At 41.2% G+C, this 21,657-nt stretch overlaps 1 protein-coding gene across 1 annotated transcript in view; it reads right to left on the reverse strand.

Moving 5' to 3' along the window:
• The window catches only part of LOC112226392 (SH3-containing GRB2-like protein 3-interacting protein 1), a 66,837-nt gene that overhangs the window by 22,976 nt on the left and 22,204 nt on the right, over nt 1-21,657 (reverse strand). The window contains 7 exon segments of the mRNA XM_042307812.1: nt 36-99; nt 7,706-7,806; nt 8,026-8,089; nt 8,348-8,372; nt 8,736-8,747; nt 19,200-19,211; nt 20,043-20,215. Coding sequence (XP_042163746.1) covers nt 36-99; nt 7,706-7,806; nt 8,026-8,089; nt 8,348-8,372; nt 8,736-8,747; nt 19,200-19,211; nt 20,043-20,215 — 451 coding nt within the window.

Consider the following 21,657-nt stretch of genomic DNA (forward strand, 5'->3'; position numbering starts at 1 on the left):
GCTGTGTCAGCGTTGGCACAGTTTTGAACTCTGACCTTTGTGTCTCGGGGGCGGGTCTTGGTGTAGGGGTGGAGCGTCTGGGTCTGGCGATCTCCTCACCTGGAAAGAACAACCAGTGATATTAGATTATATACAGTATATCATCATATTATACTGTATCATATATTAATATATGTGTACTGAGGTCTTCACTGCTTGAGTTCTTCATCTCTTATAGAATAGCTCAAAAGTATAGTGGAGTTTTTGCATCTAAGTATAATGCCTTCAGAAAGTAATCACACCCCTTGACTTTTTCCACATTTTGTTGTGATACATCCTGAAATTATAATGGATTAAATTGAGATTGTTTTTGTCACTGCACACAATACCCCATCATGTTGAAGTGGAATAATAATGTTTTTCAAATTTTTTACAAATTCATTAAGAAATGTAAATCTGAAATGTCTTGAGTCAATAAGTATTCAACCCCTTTGTTATGGCATGTTCAGGACAAACAAAAAATGTGTTAAACAAGTAACATAATAAGTTGGATGGACTCACTCTGTGGGCAATAATAGTGATTATCATGATTTTTTTATGAATTTCAAACAGATTAAACCACAAAGACCAGGGAAGTTTTCCAATGCCACGCAAAGAAGGTCACCTATCCTGGTAAAAAAAAGGAGGAAAGAAACCGCTCAGGGATTTCACCATGAGGCCAATGGAGACTTTAACAGTTACATCGTTTAATGTCTGTGATAGGAGAAAACTGATGAGGCAAAGCAATTCACTTTTTGTCCTGAATACAAAGTGTTATGATCGCGGAAAATTCAATACAACATATTACTGAGTACCAATGTTCCCTCCAAGCTGCGTGCAAGCGCAGTAGCTCCCCATGTTACGCATGCTCCCGCTTCCCCTCTCTGGCGCTCGAGGGGGCCAGGCTGCCCTTCATTACGCACACCTGTCACCATCATTACGCGCATCTGTGCTCATTGGACTCCTTCACATTGTTGATTGCCCCCTCTATATCTGTCTGTTCCTCAGTTTTGTTCCCTGTGTCAGCATTATTGTCGTAATGTTGTTTTATTCCCCCTCCCTGTACTTGCTTCTCGTCTCCAGCATTGGTCTCACAGAAATATCAGCCCACAGAGAGAAGCACGAGATTGAACTTCCCTCATCTTTCTAGGGCAGTGGTCACCAACCAGAGTTAAATCAAGTTGACTCCTGGGTATTTCTCCTGCCTCCCAGAAAAACCTTCATGTAAATGCACGGTGATCCTTCTGTGCAATCATTCTAATCCTTCCACACTGATTTCAGACCTGCTCTCTTATTTGTACATATAGGTTATGGGGCAGGCTGGCGGGGTAAGTAACTGATCTTGAAACAGGTCTTGGCAGTGGTGGTCAGCTAGTGAAGAGGTCCCTAGGTAAACTGAGGGATAGCCAAATCAGAAATTAATAAGAAAAGGGAATCAACATTGATAAAGTTTTTCATGTCCAAAAATAGTTAAAAATATGATGAATCGAACCCAAAACAAGCCAAAGAACTGTCAGTGCCGGGTGAGAGGAGTGAGGAGCAAACTGCTCCTGATGGCGTTGTCTTAGCTAGCAGCGCTGCTTATCCCGCCAGTTCAGCATCACAACCGGGACCTCCACTAGCTAGTAGGCCTACTAGCGAGTCAGACTTGGCGGGAGAGGAGGTCAGGGAGCAGGGGGACAGAGCATCCACCGACGAAGTGCCCAGTTCAATTTGGACGGAGGCTCAGTTTAAGACCAAGCAAACTTATAACCCCTGGCTTGTCAAGCAAAATTCAGACTGCATTCAGACGTCAGACTTCAGCTGGCAGATATGGATGTACCAGCAAACATGTTTATTGATCTTGTGGAACTGGAGAATTTATCTGCTGGAATTGTCCGTAAACTCTTTCCAAGGTGTCAAACTGAATCATAGAAGACCAAGCGACAGAGTCCTTAATCAGAGGGAGTTTTTCGAGAGCTTGGCGAGGAACATGGAGGCTAGAATGTTCTGTCAAGGAGGACGGGTGGTGGACAATACAGGAAACAGCCAATTCATAGAGGAGCTGAAGGTGTAGAATAGAATCTCTCTGGCAGCGGTTTGGCATTGACAGTCCACATAAGGTTATACGCACCTACAGGCAGTACAGGGACACTGATGGTAATGATGAAGGGACATTCCAGACGGACTTAAAGAGCTGTTGATGGCGCTCGGCACCATCCCCATCTACAGTGCAGAATGTGAGCGGGGACATTCTCAAATTAATCTAATTTGCACCTCAACCCGCGCCTCTCTGCATACCTCCACCATATCAGGGCTACTCTTTCTGAACCTTGTCGGCCCACCCCTGACCAAATTCAACCCTGTCCCCTATGTGAGGTCATGGATTGCTAAAGGACCCAGATGTGTCGCAGACACCAGGAACAAAACAAGAAATAGGGAGAAGATGCAAGAGGAAATGGCTGAGTTGTGGGAAGTTTTGGAAAACTAAGTTAGGAAGATATTTTTCTTTTACAAACTTGTTCTGTACTGTGAAGTTAATCTGAATATGTGCTTCATATTAACACATAGGTTGGAGGCCAATACATTATAATAATGTTGTAACCTACATTGATACATTTTAAATTGATACATTTTATTGGAAGTATATTCTGATATCAAATCAAATGATTGTGATATGTTTGTTCCACTGCTACATTGATGTCTTGAAAAGTATATGAATTTCAAGTCTTGGAAGGTGGAGGGTGTTGGAGGGTGTTCTGCAGTGACGCCTAAAAATGTTGCTGTACATTGTTGATGTCCTGCAAATGAGGCTGTAATAAATTCACACTTTAAGCCCCACAGCTATACTAGAGGACGTGGGCATAGTATATGCAAGGTCTATTTCATGATCATGTGATACGTCAATTGTTTGTCAATGATGTTAAAGGTAATTATGATGCAACCATGATGGTGATACGATATGGATTACAATTATCATCCTGAATATTAAGGCTATAAGCACTACGTTACACACAGACACTCAACCATCTTACTCTTATACAGACATCGTACACACTCTCACTAAATCACATCCTCCAATATCATACACATCAACCTACTCAGATTTACGACACACACAATATCTTGTCTCAATTTTCTAACATCTGTGGCATTGGCAAACAGGCAAGGGAATAAAACAAATATTGTTTTCGCTGTAAAACATTTTAAAAATAGGACACGATGGGTAGATTAACAAGATGTTTATCTTTAATTTGCTGTATTGGACTTGTTAATGTGTGAAAGTTAAATATTGCTAAAAAATATTTTTGAATTTCCCGCACTGCCTTTTCAGCGGAATGTTGGGGGGGGGGTGCTGCTAACCATAAGAAGTTAACATAAATAATCAATAAGGTTCCAACCGGAGAATTCCTATGTCTGAAGAAAAGCACTGGAACGAGAGCTAACTCTGTCGGGAGCGCGCGTCACGAGCCTGAGACACTCTGCCAGACCACTGACTCATTCAGCTCCCATTCCCCCCTCCTTTATAGCAGAAGCCTGAAACAAGTTTTTAAAGACGGTTGACATCTAGTGGAAGCCGTAGGAAGTGCAACTTGACTCCATAGACACTGTGTATTCCGTAGGCCAAGCTTTGAAAAACTACAAACCTCAGATTTCCCACTTCCAGGTTTTTGCCTGCCATATGAGTTCTGTTATACTCACATACATCATTCAAACAGTTTTAGAAACGTCAGAGAGTTTTCCATCCAATGCCAATAATAATATGCATATATTAGCATCTGGGACAGAGTAGGAGGCAGTTCACTCTGGGCACGCTATTCATCCAAAAGTGAAAATGCTGCCCCCTATCCCAAAAAGGTTAACAAATGTACAGAAAGATCAGTGCGAAGGCCAGAGGAATAACTTTTTGAGGCTATTCAATCCTTTCAGTCTGGAAAAACCCCAGAGCTTGATGACATACCGGTAGAGGTATATCAAGCCTTTTTGATATACTATAAACTCTATTGTTAGATTGTTTTAACTACTCCTATAGAAATGGTAGTCTGTCAGGTACTCAGCAGGAAGGTCTGATTTCTCTATTATTAAAACAAGACCCAGACGGAAAAAATGAAGACCCAGTTCATCTAAAAAACTGGAGGCCCTTTACACTTCAATGTTGTGATGCAAAAATACTAGCGAAATGCATAGCACTCAGAATTGAAAGTGTTTTACCAGGTATTGTTCATCCTGATCAGACAGGTTTTTTACATTGTAGATAATATACGACAACTACTAGAAATAATAGAACATCATGAAACATCTAAGAAGCCAGGCCTGGTATTTATAGCTGATTTTGAAAAGGCATTTGATAAAGTAAGACTGGATTTTCTTTATAAATGCCTGGATTTTTTCAGTTTCGGTGGTTAAAAAATAACGTATAGCAACCCCAGGTGTAAAATAGTAAATAACGGCTACTTCTCAGAGAGCTTTGAATTGTCAAGAGGAGTTAAACAGGGGTGTCCGCTGTCACCATATCTATTCGTTATGGCCATTGAACTGCTAGCTATTAAAATCAGATCCAATAACAACATTAGAGGAATAGAAATACAAGGCTTAAAAACAAAGGTGGCCATATATGCCGATGACTCAAGTTTTATATTAAGTCTGCAAGTTAGATCCCTGCAATGTCTCACTAAAGATCTAGATACATTTTCTGGACTCTCTGAATAGGTGTACAATAATTATGCTACATGTACAATATTACATATTGGATCTTTAAAAAATACAACATTTACATTACCCATTAGTTTACCAATCAAATGGGCTGATGGTGAAGTAGACATACTTGGTATTCATATCACAAAATATATAAATAAGCTCTCCACAATGAATTTCAATAGAAAACTTGTAAAAATAGACAAGATCCTGCAACCATGGAGAGGTAAATACCTGTCTATTTATGGAAAAATTTGACCTGATTAACTCCTTAGTCATATCTCAGTTTACTCACTTACTTATGGTTTTTCAAATCATATGAGCAAAAAATATTTAGCTTTATCTAGGATGCTAAACCAGACAAAATAAAGCGTGCCTATCTATATAATGAATATGAATTGGGTGGGTTGAGATGATTAAATATAAAAGCACTAAACTCTCTCTAAAAGCTTCAATTATTCAAAAGTTGAACTCTAAATGGTTCTCAAGTAGATTACTACAAAAATGTCACGACTTCCTCCAAAGTCAGCTCCTCTCCTTGTTCGGGCGGCGCTCGACGATCGACGTCACTGGCTTTCTAGCCATTGCCGCTCCATTTCTCATACATCCATTTGTTTTGTCTTGTTCCATTACACACCTGGTTTTCATTCTATAATTGCTGCATGTATTTCGTCCTCTGTTCCCCACCATGTCTTTGTGTGTAATTGTTAATTGTTATGTGCATTTTGTCAGGCGCTATACTTTTGCTATGTTCCGTGTTTTTGCGTTATTGTGCTGTCATTTTTGGACCGGAATTAAAGTGCGCCTGTTTATTACACTCTGCTCTCCTGCACCTGACTTCGCCTCCCGTATACACCCCTGACATTGTTTAAAAATTGCCATGTCTAATTTCCGATTAATTGAAAATGACACTTTTTTCAAAGCATCTCTCTTTTTCAAACAAGCATTGCAGAGCTGGCTACAATCTCAATTTCATCCCCCTGAAAAGACAGAACAAATATTACAACAAATATTATGGCTGAACTCAAATATGCTGGTTGATAAAATACCTGTATTTATGAAAATTGTATTTTGTTTTTAAATGATATTGTAAATTAGAATGGTAGAGTTATGTCCTTCATTGAGTTATCATAATTGTACGGGAAGGTCTGCTCAATCCAAGAGTACAACCAATAGATTACAGCATTACCCCAAAAAATGGAGAAGGCAGCTGGCTGCGGGAGGAGGTAGGGAACTGGTCTGTCTGCCCAATTTAAAGGATCAAATTGACCCTAGAAATAGTACTGTTAGGAGATCTGGAGAGACCGGGTCAGTCAATTACTAATATACTAATACTCTGAATAAAAGTATTTATCTTCAACTCGCAATCTGTGGATTCTATTCGATAATTGTAGATAATTGTAATTGTACGTTAAACATCACAGCATAGTTGAAAGATATATGTTTTGTAGAAATCTGAAGAGGGTGGCCAGTAGAGATGGGATGGGCTGAGGGAAGCTGAGGGTTAGGATGTGGAATTGGAGACAAGAGGGAGTGGAGTTGCTGTACGGGAGATAGAATGATGGTCAAAGATAAAAGTCAAAAATAAGGTCAAAATAAAACATAATAAAAAGTATGTTTAAATGACACTGAGGGCAGTGTTTTTACAGCTAATGCCGGGTTGGCTGAGGTTGATGTCGTGCAGGTATTTGTACACATGCATATACACACACTCTCATTCAAATAAATGCATACAAGAACACACACATACATGTAATAGTGCCAGACATGCACACAAACATATACAGTTGGTATTGCTGTTATGGTTTTAGTTGTCCTTGAGGTCCTTTGTTTTTGGGGGGTTTGCTGTTTTCTTCTGTCTTTTCTTTTTCTCTTTAGGTCATTCTCTTGGTTGTTGGTGCGTTGGGGGGTTCTTGGGGAGGGGATTTTATTTATTTTTCTTGGTGGGGGAGGGGGGACTGTGGGAGGGGTCTCGAATGGTTGAGGGACAGCTATTGGGGAACTGTGGGGGGGATCTTGGAGGGTTCAGGATCATGTTTTTTGGCTTGGTGGGAGATCTGTCAACGTGCCCTTGAGCAGGGTATTGACCCTGGATGCTTTTGTGTGTCACTCTGAATGGGAGTCTATTGGATGACTGGTATGGTGTAGTTGTTGAGCAGCTTCACTGCATGTATTTTTTAAAGTAGCCAATAGGCAGAGGGTAGCATAATTTGTCTGATTCTCTGTAATAATGGTATGAGAATAATAAATCATTCTATTTTGTAAAGTGGTTTCTTGCATCAAACACAACAACATTTTCAGTCACCTCCTTGTCTGAAGGACAAGTGGATAAACAGGTTCATGTCAAGCCCTGCATGTTTTCTTTCCAAAAGCACACATTGGCTGCTACTGTAGGCTGAATGATAGAACAGCTATTTCCCCATGCTAAAATGTTAAGGGATGCATTTTCTCCATTGTTTTTGATGGTAGGCCACTCTGGAAGGCCTGTATTATGATCAAATAGCCATAGTAGCCTACTTGACCACTGTTAAAACTAACCTAAAGTGGGTACAGCCTCGCCGGAAGTTGCATAACATTTTCACAATGTTCCTGAGTGGCTGAGTTACCGTTTTGACTTAAATCTGCTTGAAAATATATGGCAAGACTTGAAAATGGTTGTCTAGCAATGATCAACAACCAATTTAACAGAGCTGGAAGAATTTTGAAAATAATAAATGGGCAAATATTGTACAATCCAAGTGTGCAAAGCTGAATACTTATGTAAATTAGATATTTATGTATTTCATTTTCAATAAATTTAAAATATGTTTTCCCTTTTCATTATGGGGTATTTAAACAGTACCGGCACCGGTATATATTTCAGTCCCAGTCAAGCACTGATGATACCACAGCTACAGATAGTATTGTTGTGATTAGGAGCAACCAACCAACACAACACTGACTGTACTAACCCAGAGCTAAGACCCATGCAACACACACATGCAGTCAGAAATACTATTCTCCTGAGTGTTACCATCGTTTCTGTTACTATCGTATCTGTGTGTCTCATAGGTCGTCTCATGAGGAGGCCCGAAGAAAGCTGGGGATGCTCTGCGATTCTGGGATACTCTCTCACTGGAAGAGATGGTAAAGTCAAGATATGTAAATATGATTTTACAACTCTGATAATCAAGATTTCAGCGATGTAATTTTACTTTGTAATTGAACTGAATATAAAAGCTTTATTTTCCCCCCCAAACAGAACATTTAGCAGACCCAACACAAATTATAGCATTACAGTACATAGAAAATATGATAGCCTGTTAGCAATGTTAGCATTAGCAGTGTTTTGACCTTTGTGTCTCGGGGGCGGGGCTTGGCGTAGGGGTGGAGCGTCTGGGTCTGGCGATCTCCTCACCTGGAAAGAATAACCAGTGATATTAGATTGTATATCATAATGTACTATAATATATTATATATACTGACAGCCACTGAATGTGCTTCTTAACTCAAACTATTGAAACTACAGTATGGATCACAACCTCAAACAACTAACTTAACTGATGGTGTAGAACTATGACAAGATACTGTATTGTTCATGTACGCAGTTTACACTGACAGACTGTAAAACAAATTACAAATAGCATTACACTACATCCACAAACAATGTACTTACAAGACAGGTGTCTCTTTATTGAGCCCTGCAACGAAAACAAAGTACTTTTCAGTATACCAGTAAAAAGGAATCGTAACCTAACATACAAAACATGAATGTAAACACTTCAACCAATAATTACAGTATAGGTCCTGGATTAGTCTCCCTGTACAATTGCTAATGTGAAAGAATAGAGTGAAACTGGAAGTATATATAGAAACTGGAAAAAATACAATATTTTGTGAGGCCATCAGTAAATGTCATAGGCACTGAAATGAAATAGAGTGTTTGGGTCTATAAAGAATGAAATTAACAGCATTCCAAACAATAATATTCATAATTCATTTATTTCCATGCAAGTGCTTTGGGTGCAGACACTTTTAAAATGAGCCACCAGGTGGCGACTTACCGGGCTGCGTCTCTGAGACCAACAAAAAGGAAGAGAGAACAGACCTGGTCAGAGAGTGAGTGACAAATCAGGCAAATAGAACCGAAAAGAATGTAACACCCCTCTACTTCAACACTGTGCAATAAAGCCTACATATAGTAATGCAGCAATACAACATAGCACCTGGCAGGTTACATTATCTCAGCTTGTCAAGACAACATAGCACCTGGCAGGTTACATTATCTCAGCTTGTCAAGACAACATAGCACCTGGCAGGTTACATTACCTCAGCTTGTCAAGACAACATAGCACCTGGCAGGTTACATTACCTCAGCTTGTCAAGACAACATAGCACCTGGCAGGTTACATTACCTCAGCTTGTCAAGACAACATAGCACCTGGCAGGTTACATTACCTCAGCTTGTCAAGACAACATAGCACCTGGCAGGTTACATTACCTAAGCTTGTCAAGACAACATAGCACCTGGCAGGTTACATTATCTCAGCTTGTCAAGACAACATAGCACCTGGTAGGTTACGTCACCTCAGCTTGTCAAGACAGCTATGGGGGCCCATGCGCCTTTTAATCAGCCTTTTAAATGTATTTTTTACATTTAATTAAGCATTTTGACAGTAAATCTCCAAAAAGTAATTCATAAACCTTAAATAAATAAATTTCTATATGTACTAGGAAGCTAAGTATTTGTTTCTTGAGCTTCAAGAACGTGACTGATCGAAGTGCCTCAGGCCTTGAAAAACAAAGAATTGAACTGATTGTAAAGTAAAGAGATATCGGGGACTTTGAACAAATGCAGTGGGCAAGGCTATGATGGTGCCAGTACAATGAGTGGAGCTTCCTCAGGTGTTTTAAAGCTCAAATCAGACCGAGAGCCTAATGCTTCTTAGGAAGTTCTTTAGGAGTTTTAGTTTAGAAAACAAACTATCGGCAGAAGCAAAAGGGATGGTTAAAAACATCGCCGTAGTAACATCAGGGAAACTGTTAAAAACATCGCCGTAGTAACATCAGGGAAACTGTTAAAAAAACATCGCCGTAGTAACATCAGGGAAACTGTTAAAAACATCGCCGTAGTAACATCAGGGAAACTGTTAAAATATATACCTGCACTTGTCTGTATACCGGACAGCCAATAAATTGGCTGATGCAAACAGATTATACTTAAGATTTCGGAGTTGTTGTCATTGACGCTTCCAGGCAGCCTCTCGAGAGTAACATGTGTTACCACGTTTGAAATGTTTGTTGGTGTTTGTTGTTGTTGTTGTTGTGTCACACTGCATACTTTCCCCTGCTCTTTTAATGGACCAAGCATGGCTTTGACAATGATGGACTGTACAAACGTTGTGGAATACTCTTCACATTTTCTAAGGGATTTCCAAAACACATGCACCTCCACTGGCACTGCATATCCAACACAAACTTCAGTGCTTCGGGATAATGAGCGCAACAAGCCAGGTGACAGGGACTACAGCTGGTAAGGGCAGACGGAGGAAAATACTGGCAATAGAAGGTCACCTAAAATATATTAAAAAACACAATTGCTCACATGAATGCAGAGTTTTCACTGAATTTTGTGATGTCGCAAATACGTCCAGAAATGCCGCAGAGACTCTGAATGTGCTTGTTTGTAATTCAAGATCATTGATAAACAAAGTGGATGAATTTTAACTGCTTCTTCAAATAGTAAAAGCAGACATTGGATGTGTCACAGAAACTTTGAACAACGAAAATATCTCAGATGAATCTCTTTTGATATATAACTATCAGCTGTTCAGAAATGACAGGTCCAGAGGGGATGAGAAGGGGCGTGACTATGTATGTGAATCACAGTATGCAGGCAAAGAGAAGAACTGACCTAGACAAAGAGGAGTTTGAGTGTATGTGGCTTCAGCTCCGTCCTAAACGACTCCCCAGCTCAGTCTCAACTCTGTTAGTGGGAGTACTCTACCATCCACTATGAGAAAACACTTCAGCAGAATACTGTGGATTATCTCATCAACACTGTCCATGTGATCAGGATTTCCTATCCCCAAATGGGGCTCATCCTGTGTGGAGACTTTAATCACCTGCCTATCAAGATGCTGACAAACTCCCATCCAGACATGAAACAAGTGGTCAAAGACAAGACCAGAGGGGACGCCATCCTAGATCTGATCATTACAAATATGAAGAATCTCTATAACACCCCCACTGTACTTGCTCCTCTCAGATCCAGTGATCACAAATGTCTGCTGTTCTCCCCAAACACAACATCAGGAGGGAGAAGCCAGGTGCAGCGGGAAAAAGGATGTCTGGTAACCCAGAACCGAAAGGAGGCATTGGCACGATGTATCGCCAGCACTGACTGGTCTGCCAAATATGAGGCTGAGAGCATTGATGCAAAGGTGGAGATGCATTCTAACTGCACTTGATGTATACATGCCAATAAGAAATAAGAAAACAGCAACACTGACCAAGCCCTGGATGACTGAACGAATAAAGACCGCCATCAGGAAAAGACAGATGATTTTCAACAGGTGGGGTAAAACGATGAAATGGAGAAAATACAGAAACACAGGTGCAAACGCTTATCAAAGAAGCAAAGACAAACTACTATAAAAACTGAAAACCAGGACCTAAAGAAGAGAAGCCCAAAGGAATGATGGGACTTCATTAACAAAGGACTGGGACGACAGAAAACATCAGGAGGGAGAATACAGGTGGAGGGAATTGAAGACAACAATGTTTTTAATGTATATTTTTGCTGAAGCATGGACAAGCAACACACCTCTTGCCATTTTCCCCATGCCCATGCCTACAAGGCAGGTTGAGCTGTGCAGCATTGGCCAGATAAAGCAAGCTCTGACCAGACTGAGCCCCCCGTAAAGTGTGTGGGCCTGAGGTCATTCCAGCCTGGGTACTGTTAGGTTCTTATTTTTCAGAGTAAATAACACACGGACACTAGAGATGCTTAACCAAGTTGAATTCTTCCCAAAGGGTCATTCTAGCTGTAATTCAAACAAAGACATGTTTCCACCACTACCAGTATATATACTCCACTTTAGACACACCTCCTTCTCTCCAATCCTTACATCTTATGGTTCCACAGGAAGAGGGTAACAGGATACTAAACCCTTATTACTCCCTTCAGGGGATCTGACCTGACCTGACCTCCTGACCTCAACCCCTCCTTCGTCTGCCTAATCCACAGATGTCCATCCGCTTCCCCTATAGCAATCCTGTGACTTCCTCCCGTCCACCCAACACACTCCAAAGCCATCTGTCTTTATACAGAGGACCATTAACTTCTGACGTAAAAATCTGTTTCTTTCACTCCTTTATATACTATGCTTCTGATCTATCATGTCTTTAATATCTCAATCGTCAAAGTTTACCCCGAATCCAACAGTACTAAAAGAGCATGCAGAAGATCTAGCCCCTGTCATCACACACACAGTTAACACCACCTAGTGGCAGGGGACTGTTCCTGCTGCCTGGAAGATTGCCAATGTGTGTCCCCATAGCTAAAGTGTCAAACCCATGTACAATGGATGACTGGAGGCCCATCTCTCTAACTTCATGCCTTGGAAAAATCCAGGAAACTTCATCAACAACAAAACAACTCATGCCAACAGTGCACAAATCAGTATGCCTACCTACCAAAGTTCAGCACTACTACCACCCTTGTGAAAGCCACAGGCTAGTAAACATCACCCTCTGTCTTCTTCTGGTGGTATAGCTGTGGAGCCAGGCTAGTAACCATCACCCTATGTCTTCTTCTGGTGGTGTAGCTGTGGAGCTAGGCTAGCAACCATCACCCTCTGTCTTCTTCTGGTGGTGGAGCTAGGCTAGTAACCTTGGACACAATGTCAGACAGATGTTTCAGGAGCTTTGCGTGAACAAAGGCTTTTGACATATCAGAAACATGGTTTTTTGGAGTGGTAACAACAACTAAGTATCTTGGTTTTCATCTAGACTCTAACCTCAGTGGTGACACACATGTGGAGCAGTCAGTGAGGAAGACCTCAAAACACCTGCACTTTTTGACTGTTCTCTCCAGAAAAGGCCTACCCACTGAAGATCTGGTCACAGTCTATACTACACTGGTCAAGCCTGGTCTGGAATACGGTGGAGTGCTGTTAGTTGGATGCAGTAAAAAGCTGCAGGCCCAACTAGACAGGGTGCAGAGGAGGGCCTAGAGGATCATCTCCAGAGGTGGAGCAGTCCAACCACAGCTCCCCTCACTGCAGAGCAGGGGAGAGCTGGCTGCAGTGCATCTGGTGAAGGACATGCACACTCTTATCCATCCACTGAATGACCTGCTCCCTCCAAAAAGAGGTAACTGCACCACCAGGCTCCTGAGAAACAGCCACCAACTGTCCTGTATAACTGCCCATACGAACAGCCTGCGAAACGCTACACTACCCACTGCTATCAGACTCTATAATAACTCTACCTCTTAAAAATGTCTTAGGGCTGAAATCCCGTTAACGGGATCGATATGACAACAGCCAGTGAAAGTGCAGGGCGCCAAATTAAAAACAACAGAAATCTCATAATTAAAATTCCTCAAACATACAAATCTTATACCATTTTAAAGGTAATCTTGTTGTTAATCCCACCACAGTGTCCGATTTCAAATAGGCTTTACAGCGAAAGCACCACAAACGATTATGTTAGGTCAGAGCCAAGCCACAGAAAAACACAGCCATTTTTCCAGCCAAAGAGAGGAGTCACAAAAAGCACAAATAGAGACATAATTAATCACTAACCTATGATGATCTTCATCAGATGACACTCATATGTTACACAATACATGTATGTTTTGTTTGATAAAGTTCATATTTATATAAAATATCTCAGTATACATTGGCGCGCTATGTTCAGTAGCTCCAAAAACATCCAGTGATTTTGCAGAGAGCCACATCAATTTACAGAAATACTCATTATAAATGTTGATGAAAATTCAAGTGTTATGCATGGAACTTTAGATGCACTTCTCCTTAATGAAACCGCTGTGTCAGATTTCAAAAAAGCTTTACGGAAAAAGCAAACCATGAATAATCTGAGTACGGCGCTCAGAGAACAAATACATATATCCGCCATGTTGGAGACAACAGAAGACAGAAATAACATTGTAAATATTAACTTACCTTTGATGATCTTCATCAGAATGCACTCCCAGGAATCCCCGTTCCACAATTAATGTTTGATTTGTTCGATAATGTCCCTCATTTATGTCTAAATAGCTACTTTTGTTAGGGCATTTGGTAAACAAATCAAAACTCACGAAGCACGTTCACTAGTTGCAGACGAAATGTCAAAAAGTTCCACTACAGTCCGTAGAAACTTGTCAAACAATGTATGGAATCAATCTTTAGGATGTTTTTAACATAAATCTTCAATAATATTCCAACCGGAGAATTCCTTTCTCTTCAGAAAAGCAAAGGAGTGGGAGATACCTCTCATGTGAAATGTGCGTGACCAGCGCGTGACAGCTGGCAGACCTCTGACTCATTCCCCTCTCATTCAGCTCCCCTTCATAGTAGAAGCATCAAACAAGTGTCTAAAGATGGTTGACATCTAGTGGAAGCCTTAGGAAGTGCAACATGACCAATATCCCACTGTAAACTTCAATAGGGGCTGAGTTGAAAATCGACCAAACTCAGATTTCCCACTTCCTGGTTGGATTTTTTCTCAGGTTTTTGCCTGCCATATGAGCTCTGTTATACTCACAGACATAATTCAAACAGTTTTAGAAACTTCATAGTGTTTTCTATCCCAATACACTAATACTATGCATATATTAGCAACTGGGACTGCTCTGGGACTACTCTGGGCACCTTATTCATCCAAGCTACTCAATACAGCCCCCCATGGTTCTTCCAAAAATTCTACATTTTTAAATCACATTTCAATATTTACATTTCTTTCCATCATGAAAAAATGTCCTGTAATGTTTACAATTGTTCAATATTCTATTTATGTCACGTATTATGTGTTATGTATTTTAAATTAGTGTTTTATTATTAGTAATGTAAAGTCTGCATTTCTTCAGTTTCATCTGTGAGCAAGAATAAATAAACTCAAACTCATTATCATCTTTAGCGGATTAACAGATTAACAGTTCTTGGGCGATTTTGTTCATACCGGTGAACTGGCATTTGAGTTGTGTGGTAGCAATATCAAGTCTTATCGCTGGTATAACTTGGCATGCATCATTCAAGACTAAGTTTAAATTGTGTTAAGCCCAATGGACATATAATGCACAATGTCTCAGGAAAGACTGGGTTGTCAATACATAGAAGCCTCCTCCCTAAGCTTCAGTTGAGGGGTTCCGGTTCCGAAGTAAATATAAATACTTTAGGAAAAATAGCTACATTGGGTGAGGCGGGTTGCAGGAGAGTATTTGGAAGCTTAGGTTTAACAAAATGTTTTTGAAGAGATATGCGAAGAAAAATATGTAAAAAACGAAAAATATACGATATATACAAGGGACACGACGAGACAGGGCGACTTACTGCTACGCCATCTTGGAAGCAAACATCAGCTATCTGAGCAGCTAACCGATCGCTGCAGCTGTACATAGTCTATTGGTAAATAGCCCACCCATTTTCACCTACCTCATCCCCATACTGTTTTTATTTATTTACTTTTCTGCTCTTTTGCACACCAATATCTCTACCTGTACATGACCATCTGATCATTCATCACTCCAGTGTTAATCTGCAAAATTGTAACTATTCGTCTACCTCCTCATGCCTTTTGCACACATTGTATATAGACTCCCCCTTTGTTTTCTACTGTGTTATTGACTTGTTAATTGTTTATTCCATGTGTAACTCTGTGTTGTCTGCTCACACTGCTATGCTTTATCTTGGCCAGGTCGCAGTTGTAAATGAGAACTTGTTCTCAACTAGCCTACCTGGTTAAATAAAGGTGAAATAAAATAAAATAAAAATAGAAAACAGTCGGATCCACAACCTGAATCTACAGGCCGTGGTGAAAACATTTGCACACAAACATGCAAGGCGACGCAGTCTCATACTGTAGCTACTAGCGACCAGGCTCATACTGTGGCTACTAGAGGCCAGCATCATACTGTAGCTACTAGAGACCAGCATCACACTGTAGCTACTAGAGGCCAGACTCATACTGTAGCTACTAGAGGCCAGCTCATACTGTAGCTATTAGAGTCCAGACTCATCCTGTAGCTACTAGAGGCCAGACTCATACTGTAGCTACTAGAGGCCAGGCTCATACTGTAGCTACTAGAGGCCAGGCTCATACTGTAGCTACTAGAGGCCAGGCACATACTGTAGCTACTAGAGGCCAGGCACATACTGTAGCTACTAGAGGCCAGGCTCATACTGTAGCTACTAGAGGCCAGGCTCATACTGTAGCTACTAGAGGCCAGGCTCACACTGTAGCTACTATAGGCCAGGCTCATACTGTAGCTACTAGAGTCCAGGCTCATACCGTAGCTACTAGAGGCCAGGCTCATACTGTAGCTACTAGAGGCCAGGTTCATACTGTAGCTACTAGAGGCCAGGCTCATACTGTAGCTACTATAGGCCAGGCTCATACTGTAGCTACTAGAGGCCAGGATCATACTGTAGCTACTAGAGACCAGGCTCATACTGTAGCTACTAAAGACAAGGCTCATACTGTAGCTACTAGAGGCCAGGCTCATACTGTAGCTACTAGAGGCCAGGCTCATACTGTAGCTACTAGAGGCCAGGCTCATACTGTAGCTACTAGAGGCCAGGCTCATACTGTAGCTACTATAGGCCAGGCTCATACTGTAGCTACTAGAGGCCAGGCTCATACTGTAGCTACTAGAGTCCAGGCTCATACTCTAGCTACTAGAGGCCAGGCTCATACTCTAGCTACTAGAAGCCAGGCTCATACTCTGGCTACTAGAGGCCTCTACATAGAGAAAAAGAGTGATGCCAGCACAGACATATATACTTTTTTCTAAGAGAACGTAAGAGGAAAAGAGACAGAGAGAGAAGCAGCAAGGAGGACTTCAGAAGACCAGAGGATTCTATCAAATTGGATTTAATTTAATTTAGCTTGATTGCAGACCATTTGTGTAGGCTATTAGCCAGACAAAATTGTGGCTAAATTTATCCTCAAGCCGACTACTTTTTTCCAAAATGTTTAGGCTATTTGATGTGTAATTTTTATAAAGAGTTTATAAATAGCAGCTAAATAGTAGCTAAATACTGTATATAGGTATAGATAGTAGGCTACACTGCATAATGAAACAACGTAAGCTAGTGTTTTGAAGGTGTGCTGACTATTATTTGGCATTAATAGACTGGTTTTACACACAACTTCCTATCCAAGCTGGGAGAGAGCATGAGGACGGCTCATGTCATGCAGGTTCAGGTAGGCTATACAGGACAATTGTATTATTATTTTAAAATCAATTGGTTTCTTATTAGTATTCTGTTGTATCGAACATGTATTTCATAATCTGAAATGTTTGAATTTCCAACTTGAATTACTGAACAAATAATGACATTATCGCTGCCAGACAGCAGCCTAAATGGTAGCCTTGTGACACTGTGTGTAGCTTTGTGAAATGTTTGACTTAACATGAGAAAATTACAATCAATTAGGCCTAATAAACATTTATCCATTAGCTAAAGCAAAGTTATAGGCTACATGCCCGGGCACCACAGAAAGCCTATAATCGATTCACATCAACCTGTTGCAATTTCAGCTCCAAGAGCAGAGATAGTAAGTTTTAAGTTCCTCGGCGTACACATCACAAACAAACTGAATTGGTCCACCCACACAGACAGCATCGTGAAGAAGGCGCAGCAGCGCCTCTTCAACCTCAGGAGGCTGAAGAAATTCGGCTTGTCACCAAAAGCACTCACAAACTTCTACAGATGCACAATCGAGAGCATCCTGTCGGGCTGTATCACCGCCTGGAACGGCAACTGCTCCGCCCACAACCGTAAGGCTCTCCAGAGGGTAGTGAGGTCTGCACAACGCATCACCGGGGGCAAACTACCTGTCCTCCAGGACACCTACACCACCCGATGTCACAGGAAGGCCATAAAGATCATCAAGGACAACAACCACCCGAGCCACTGCCTGTTCACCCCGCTATCATCCAGAAGGCGAGGTCAGTACAGGTGCATCAAAGCTGGGACCGAGAGACTGAAAAACAGCTTCTATCTCAAGGCCATCAGACTGTTAAACAGCCACCACTAACATTGAGTGGCTGCTGCCAACACACTGACTCAACTCCAGCCACTTTAATAATGGGAATTGATGGGAAATTATGTCAAATATATCACTAGCCACTTTAAACAATGCTACCTAATATAATGTTTACATACCCTACATTATTCATCTCATATGTATATGTATATACTGTACTCTATATCATCTACTGCATCTTTATGTAATACATGTATCACTAGCCACTTTAACTATGCCACTTTGTTTACATACTCATCTCATATGTATATACTGCACTCAATACCATCTACTGTATCTTGCCTATGCCGCTCTGTACCATCACTCACTCATATATCTTTATGTACATATTCTTTATCCCCTTACACTTGTGTCTATAAGGTAGTAGTTTTGGAATTGTTAGCTAGATTACTTGTTGGTTATTACTGCATTGTCGGAACTAGAAGCACAAGCATTTCGCTACACTCGCATTAACATCTGCTAACCATGTGTATGTGAGAAATACAATTTGATTTTGATTTGATTTGATATGATTTGATTTTAGTCTATACTTTTTGAGTGGCTGTCTGGCTGACGCATCAATTAGTCTTTTTTTAAGGGTGGGGGTTCCGAACTTGCGGGGGGTCCAGAGAAGCTGCATTACGCCAGCGCCAATTAGATTTGTCACACAGAATCAACAGGCTATGAACAGGTGTTATGCGGAGGATTGTGCATTATATACCATGCAAGCTTTTGCAAGGGAGATTCAAGTTATCAACCGAAATAAAATGTGTTCGAGGCATGCAGTGTGAATGAGTTAGTACCATAAAGCATACATAACATGCAGAGGGAGGAATATCTAAACAACTCAAATAGAAGAGCCTATCCCAGCAGCCAAACTGGTTGTAATGACATCACTGACAGCATTATGGGTTGTAAAATGACATTTTGTAAACATCTTTTTAGCAATCAGAAAAATACATCTTCATCTGGTTGTAAATCGGGTTATACCTGAGCAAATAACAACCAAAATACGATGTCTTTCTTTATGTCGTCGTGAAAACAATGACTGTTTAGTTCTAACCTGGTGACATGGCAGAGAATCTGTTTATAACAACAACAAAAATGTGACGTCACATCACATGCAACATTTTGCCCGCTGGGGATTTTTTAGCTTCCGCAGGGGAAAGAGAATCCAAGTTCGAAAAGAATCCACAGCCAAGTGAATCCATGCCTTTTCTTTATACTGAAACAGATTAAGAAATTAAATAAATAAATAAAGACTGGCTTACCGGACTTCTCCTCTACAAGAATAACAGATGCAGGAGAGAGAGGGAGATGGAGAGAGAAAGGGGAGATGGAGAGAGAAAGGGGAGATGGGGAGAGAAAGGGAAGATGGAGAGAGAGGGAGATGGGGAGAGAAAGGGGAGATGGAGAGAGAAAGGGAAGATGGGGAGAGAAAGGGAAGATGGAGAGAGAAAGGGAAGATGGGGAGAGAAAGGGAAGATGGAGAGAGAAAGGGGAGATGGAGAGAGAAAGGGAAGATGGGGAGAGAAAGGGAAGATGGAGAGAGAAAGGGAAGATGGAGAGAGAAAGGGAAGATGGGGAGAGAAAGGGAAGATGGAGAGAGAAAGGGAAGATGGAGAGAGAAAGGGGAGATGGGGAGAGAAAGGGAAGATGGAGAGAGAAAGGGGAGATGGGGAGAGAAAGGGAAGATGGAGAGAGAAAGGGAAGAGGGGGAGATGAAGAGGGGGAGGAAGTGAGAGGGGGAACAGATATTCAGATGTTTAGTACATTCCAGATCATATCACTGGATAGAATTAGCTGTAGCTGTCTCCAGTTTCAACAAAACGATTCATATAATACTTCATATAACACCCGAGAGAGAAAGCTTTCTTGGAGTAGCAGTTACGGCCGTGGCCCTTAGTTACAATGACCCAAGTTTAAGTTCAAGTTCAGTCAGGGACATTGCACTTTATCCTACTTCACTGGGTACAGGTCTAGGGTCAACATTCCCTCCCCTTAATCCAAGGTTTAACAATTATTGGGAAAAATGCTAAACTGACCCAAAATCACCGTCTAGGGACAACTTCACCCTACTGCGGTTACATACAGTTAGAACAGCAAGGACTCACCAAAGAGGGAGACAGAGCCAAACCTCCAACGGAAGCTTTCAGTTCATCCATGGAGGGGATGGCACACTTGGCAGTGTCGGAGGGCAACGGCTTGATCTTAATCTTGAATTTCCTGTTGTCGTCCTCATCCTCAGTGTCGCTGGAGGAGAAGTGCTGCTTGCCTTTGGGAGCTGGTGAACACTCATTAAGTAAGATCTTTTACATACAGATGTAGGATCATCATTTGAGCCAGTTTGCTACAGCAGGAAAATAATCCTATAGCAACAGGAAATGTGAATTATTATGTGGATTATAATTCATGTACATTTGTTGTAGGGGTTTGTACATTTCTCGTTAGGACAAATCAAGTCTGACATTTTAAAGTGGAAATTCCAAACTTTAGAAGCCTTTTTCAATCTTGAATACATTACAAGTTTGCACTTCCGGTGGAAATTTGTCCTTCGGTCTGGAGTCCAAACTTGAGATTTTTGGTTCCAACCGCTGTGTCTTTGTGAGACGTGGTGTGGGTGAACGGATGATCTTCGCATGTGAAATTTCCCACCGTAAAGCATGGAGGAGGAGGTGTTATGGTGTGGGAGTGCTTTGTTGGTGACACTGTCTGTGATTTATTTAGAATTCAAGGCACACTTAACCAGCATGGCTACCACATCATTCTGCAGCAATACACCAGCCCATCTGGATGGGCTTAGTGGGACTATCATTTGTTTTTCAACAGGACAATGACCCAACACACCTCCAGGCTGTGTAAGAGATAATTGACCAAGAAGGAGAGTGATGGAGCACTGCATCAGATGACCTGGACTCCACACTCCCTCGACTTCAACCAAATGGAGATGATTTGGGATGAGTCGAACCGCATAGTGAAGTAAAAGCAGCCAACAAGTGCTCAGCATATGTGGGAACACCTTCAAGACTGTTGGAAAAATATTCCAGGTGAAGATGGTTGAGAGAATGACAAGAGGGTGCAAAGCTGTCATCAAGGCAAAGGGTGGCTATTCGAAGAATCTCAAATATAAAATATATTTAGATTTGTTTAACACTTTTTTGGTTACTACATGATTCCATATGTGTTATTTCATAGTTTCTACAATGTAGAAAATTTAAAAAAGTAAGAAAGGTATTCTAAAACTTTTGACCGGTAGTGTATCTCACTGCTGAAAACTGGAATATCTCACTGAATATTACCCTGCCTCTTACCTCGTCATGAGGCTCAATAGCTGATTTGATCCTAGGCCAGTGACTAGGGGTTACACAAACCTACATGTTCAATTGAAACCAATGGTATTAAAAACGTTCTAGGCAGGATGCAACCGAGATAGCGAGGGGAAACACTCTTATGTGACTCTAGACTGTTTTCACACTTTCGGTCCTGCAGGTCAGGTTCACTCACATGTAGAGCATAAAGATAGAGAGGGTGTCTGAGTGATTAGGCCTATTTAACATAGAGATCCACTGGGCCAATATGTCGCTCAGCTAGCTAAACAGGTCAATAGCTTAGCAGTCAGTGTCCCAAGACTGTTGCCTGTGTAACAGCTTAGCTTCCAGCCCTGTCTGCCCTGAGTTGGGCGTGAACCAGAGACCCTCTGCACACATTAACACGCATCACCAAAAGAAG

Source organism: Oncorhynchus tshawytscha, linkage group LG28 (assembly GCF_018296145.1).
Source record: "Oncorhynchus tshawytscha isolate Ot180627B linkage group LG28, Otsh_v2.0, whole genome shotgun sequence".
Classification (NCBI taxonomy): domain Eukaryota; kingdom Metazoa; phylum Chordata; class Actinopteri; order Salmoniformes; family Salmonidae; genus Oncorhynchus; species Oncorhynchus tshawytscha.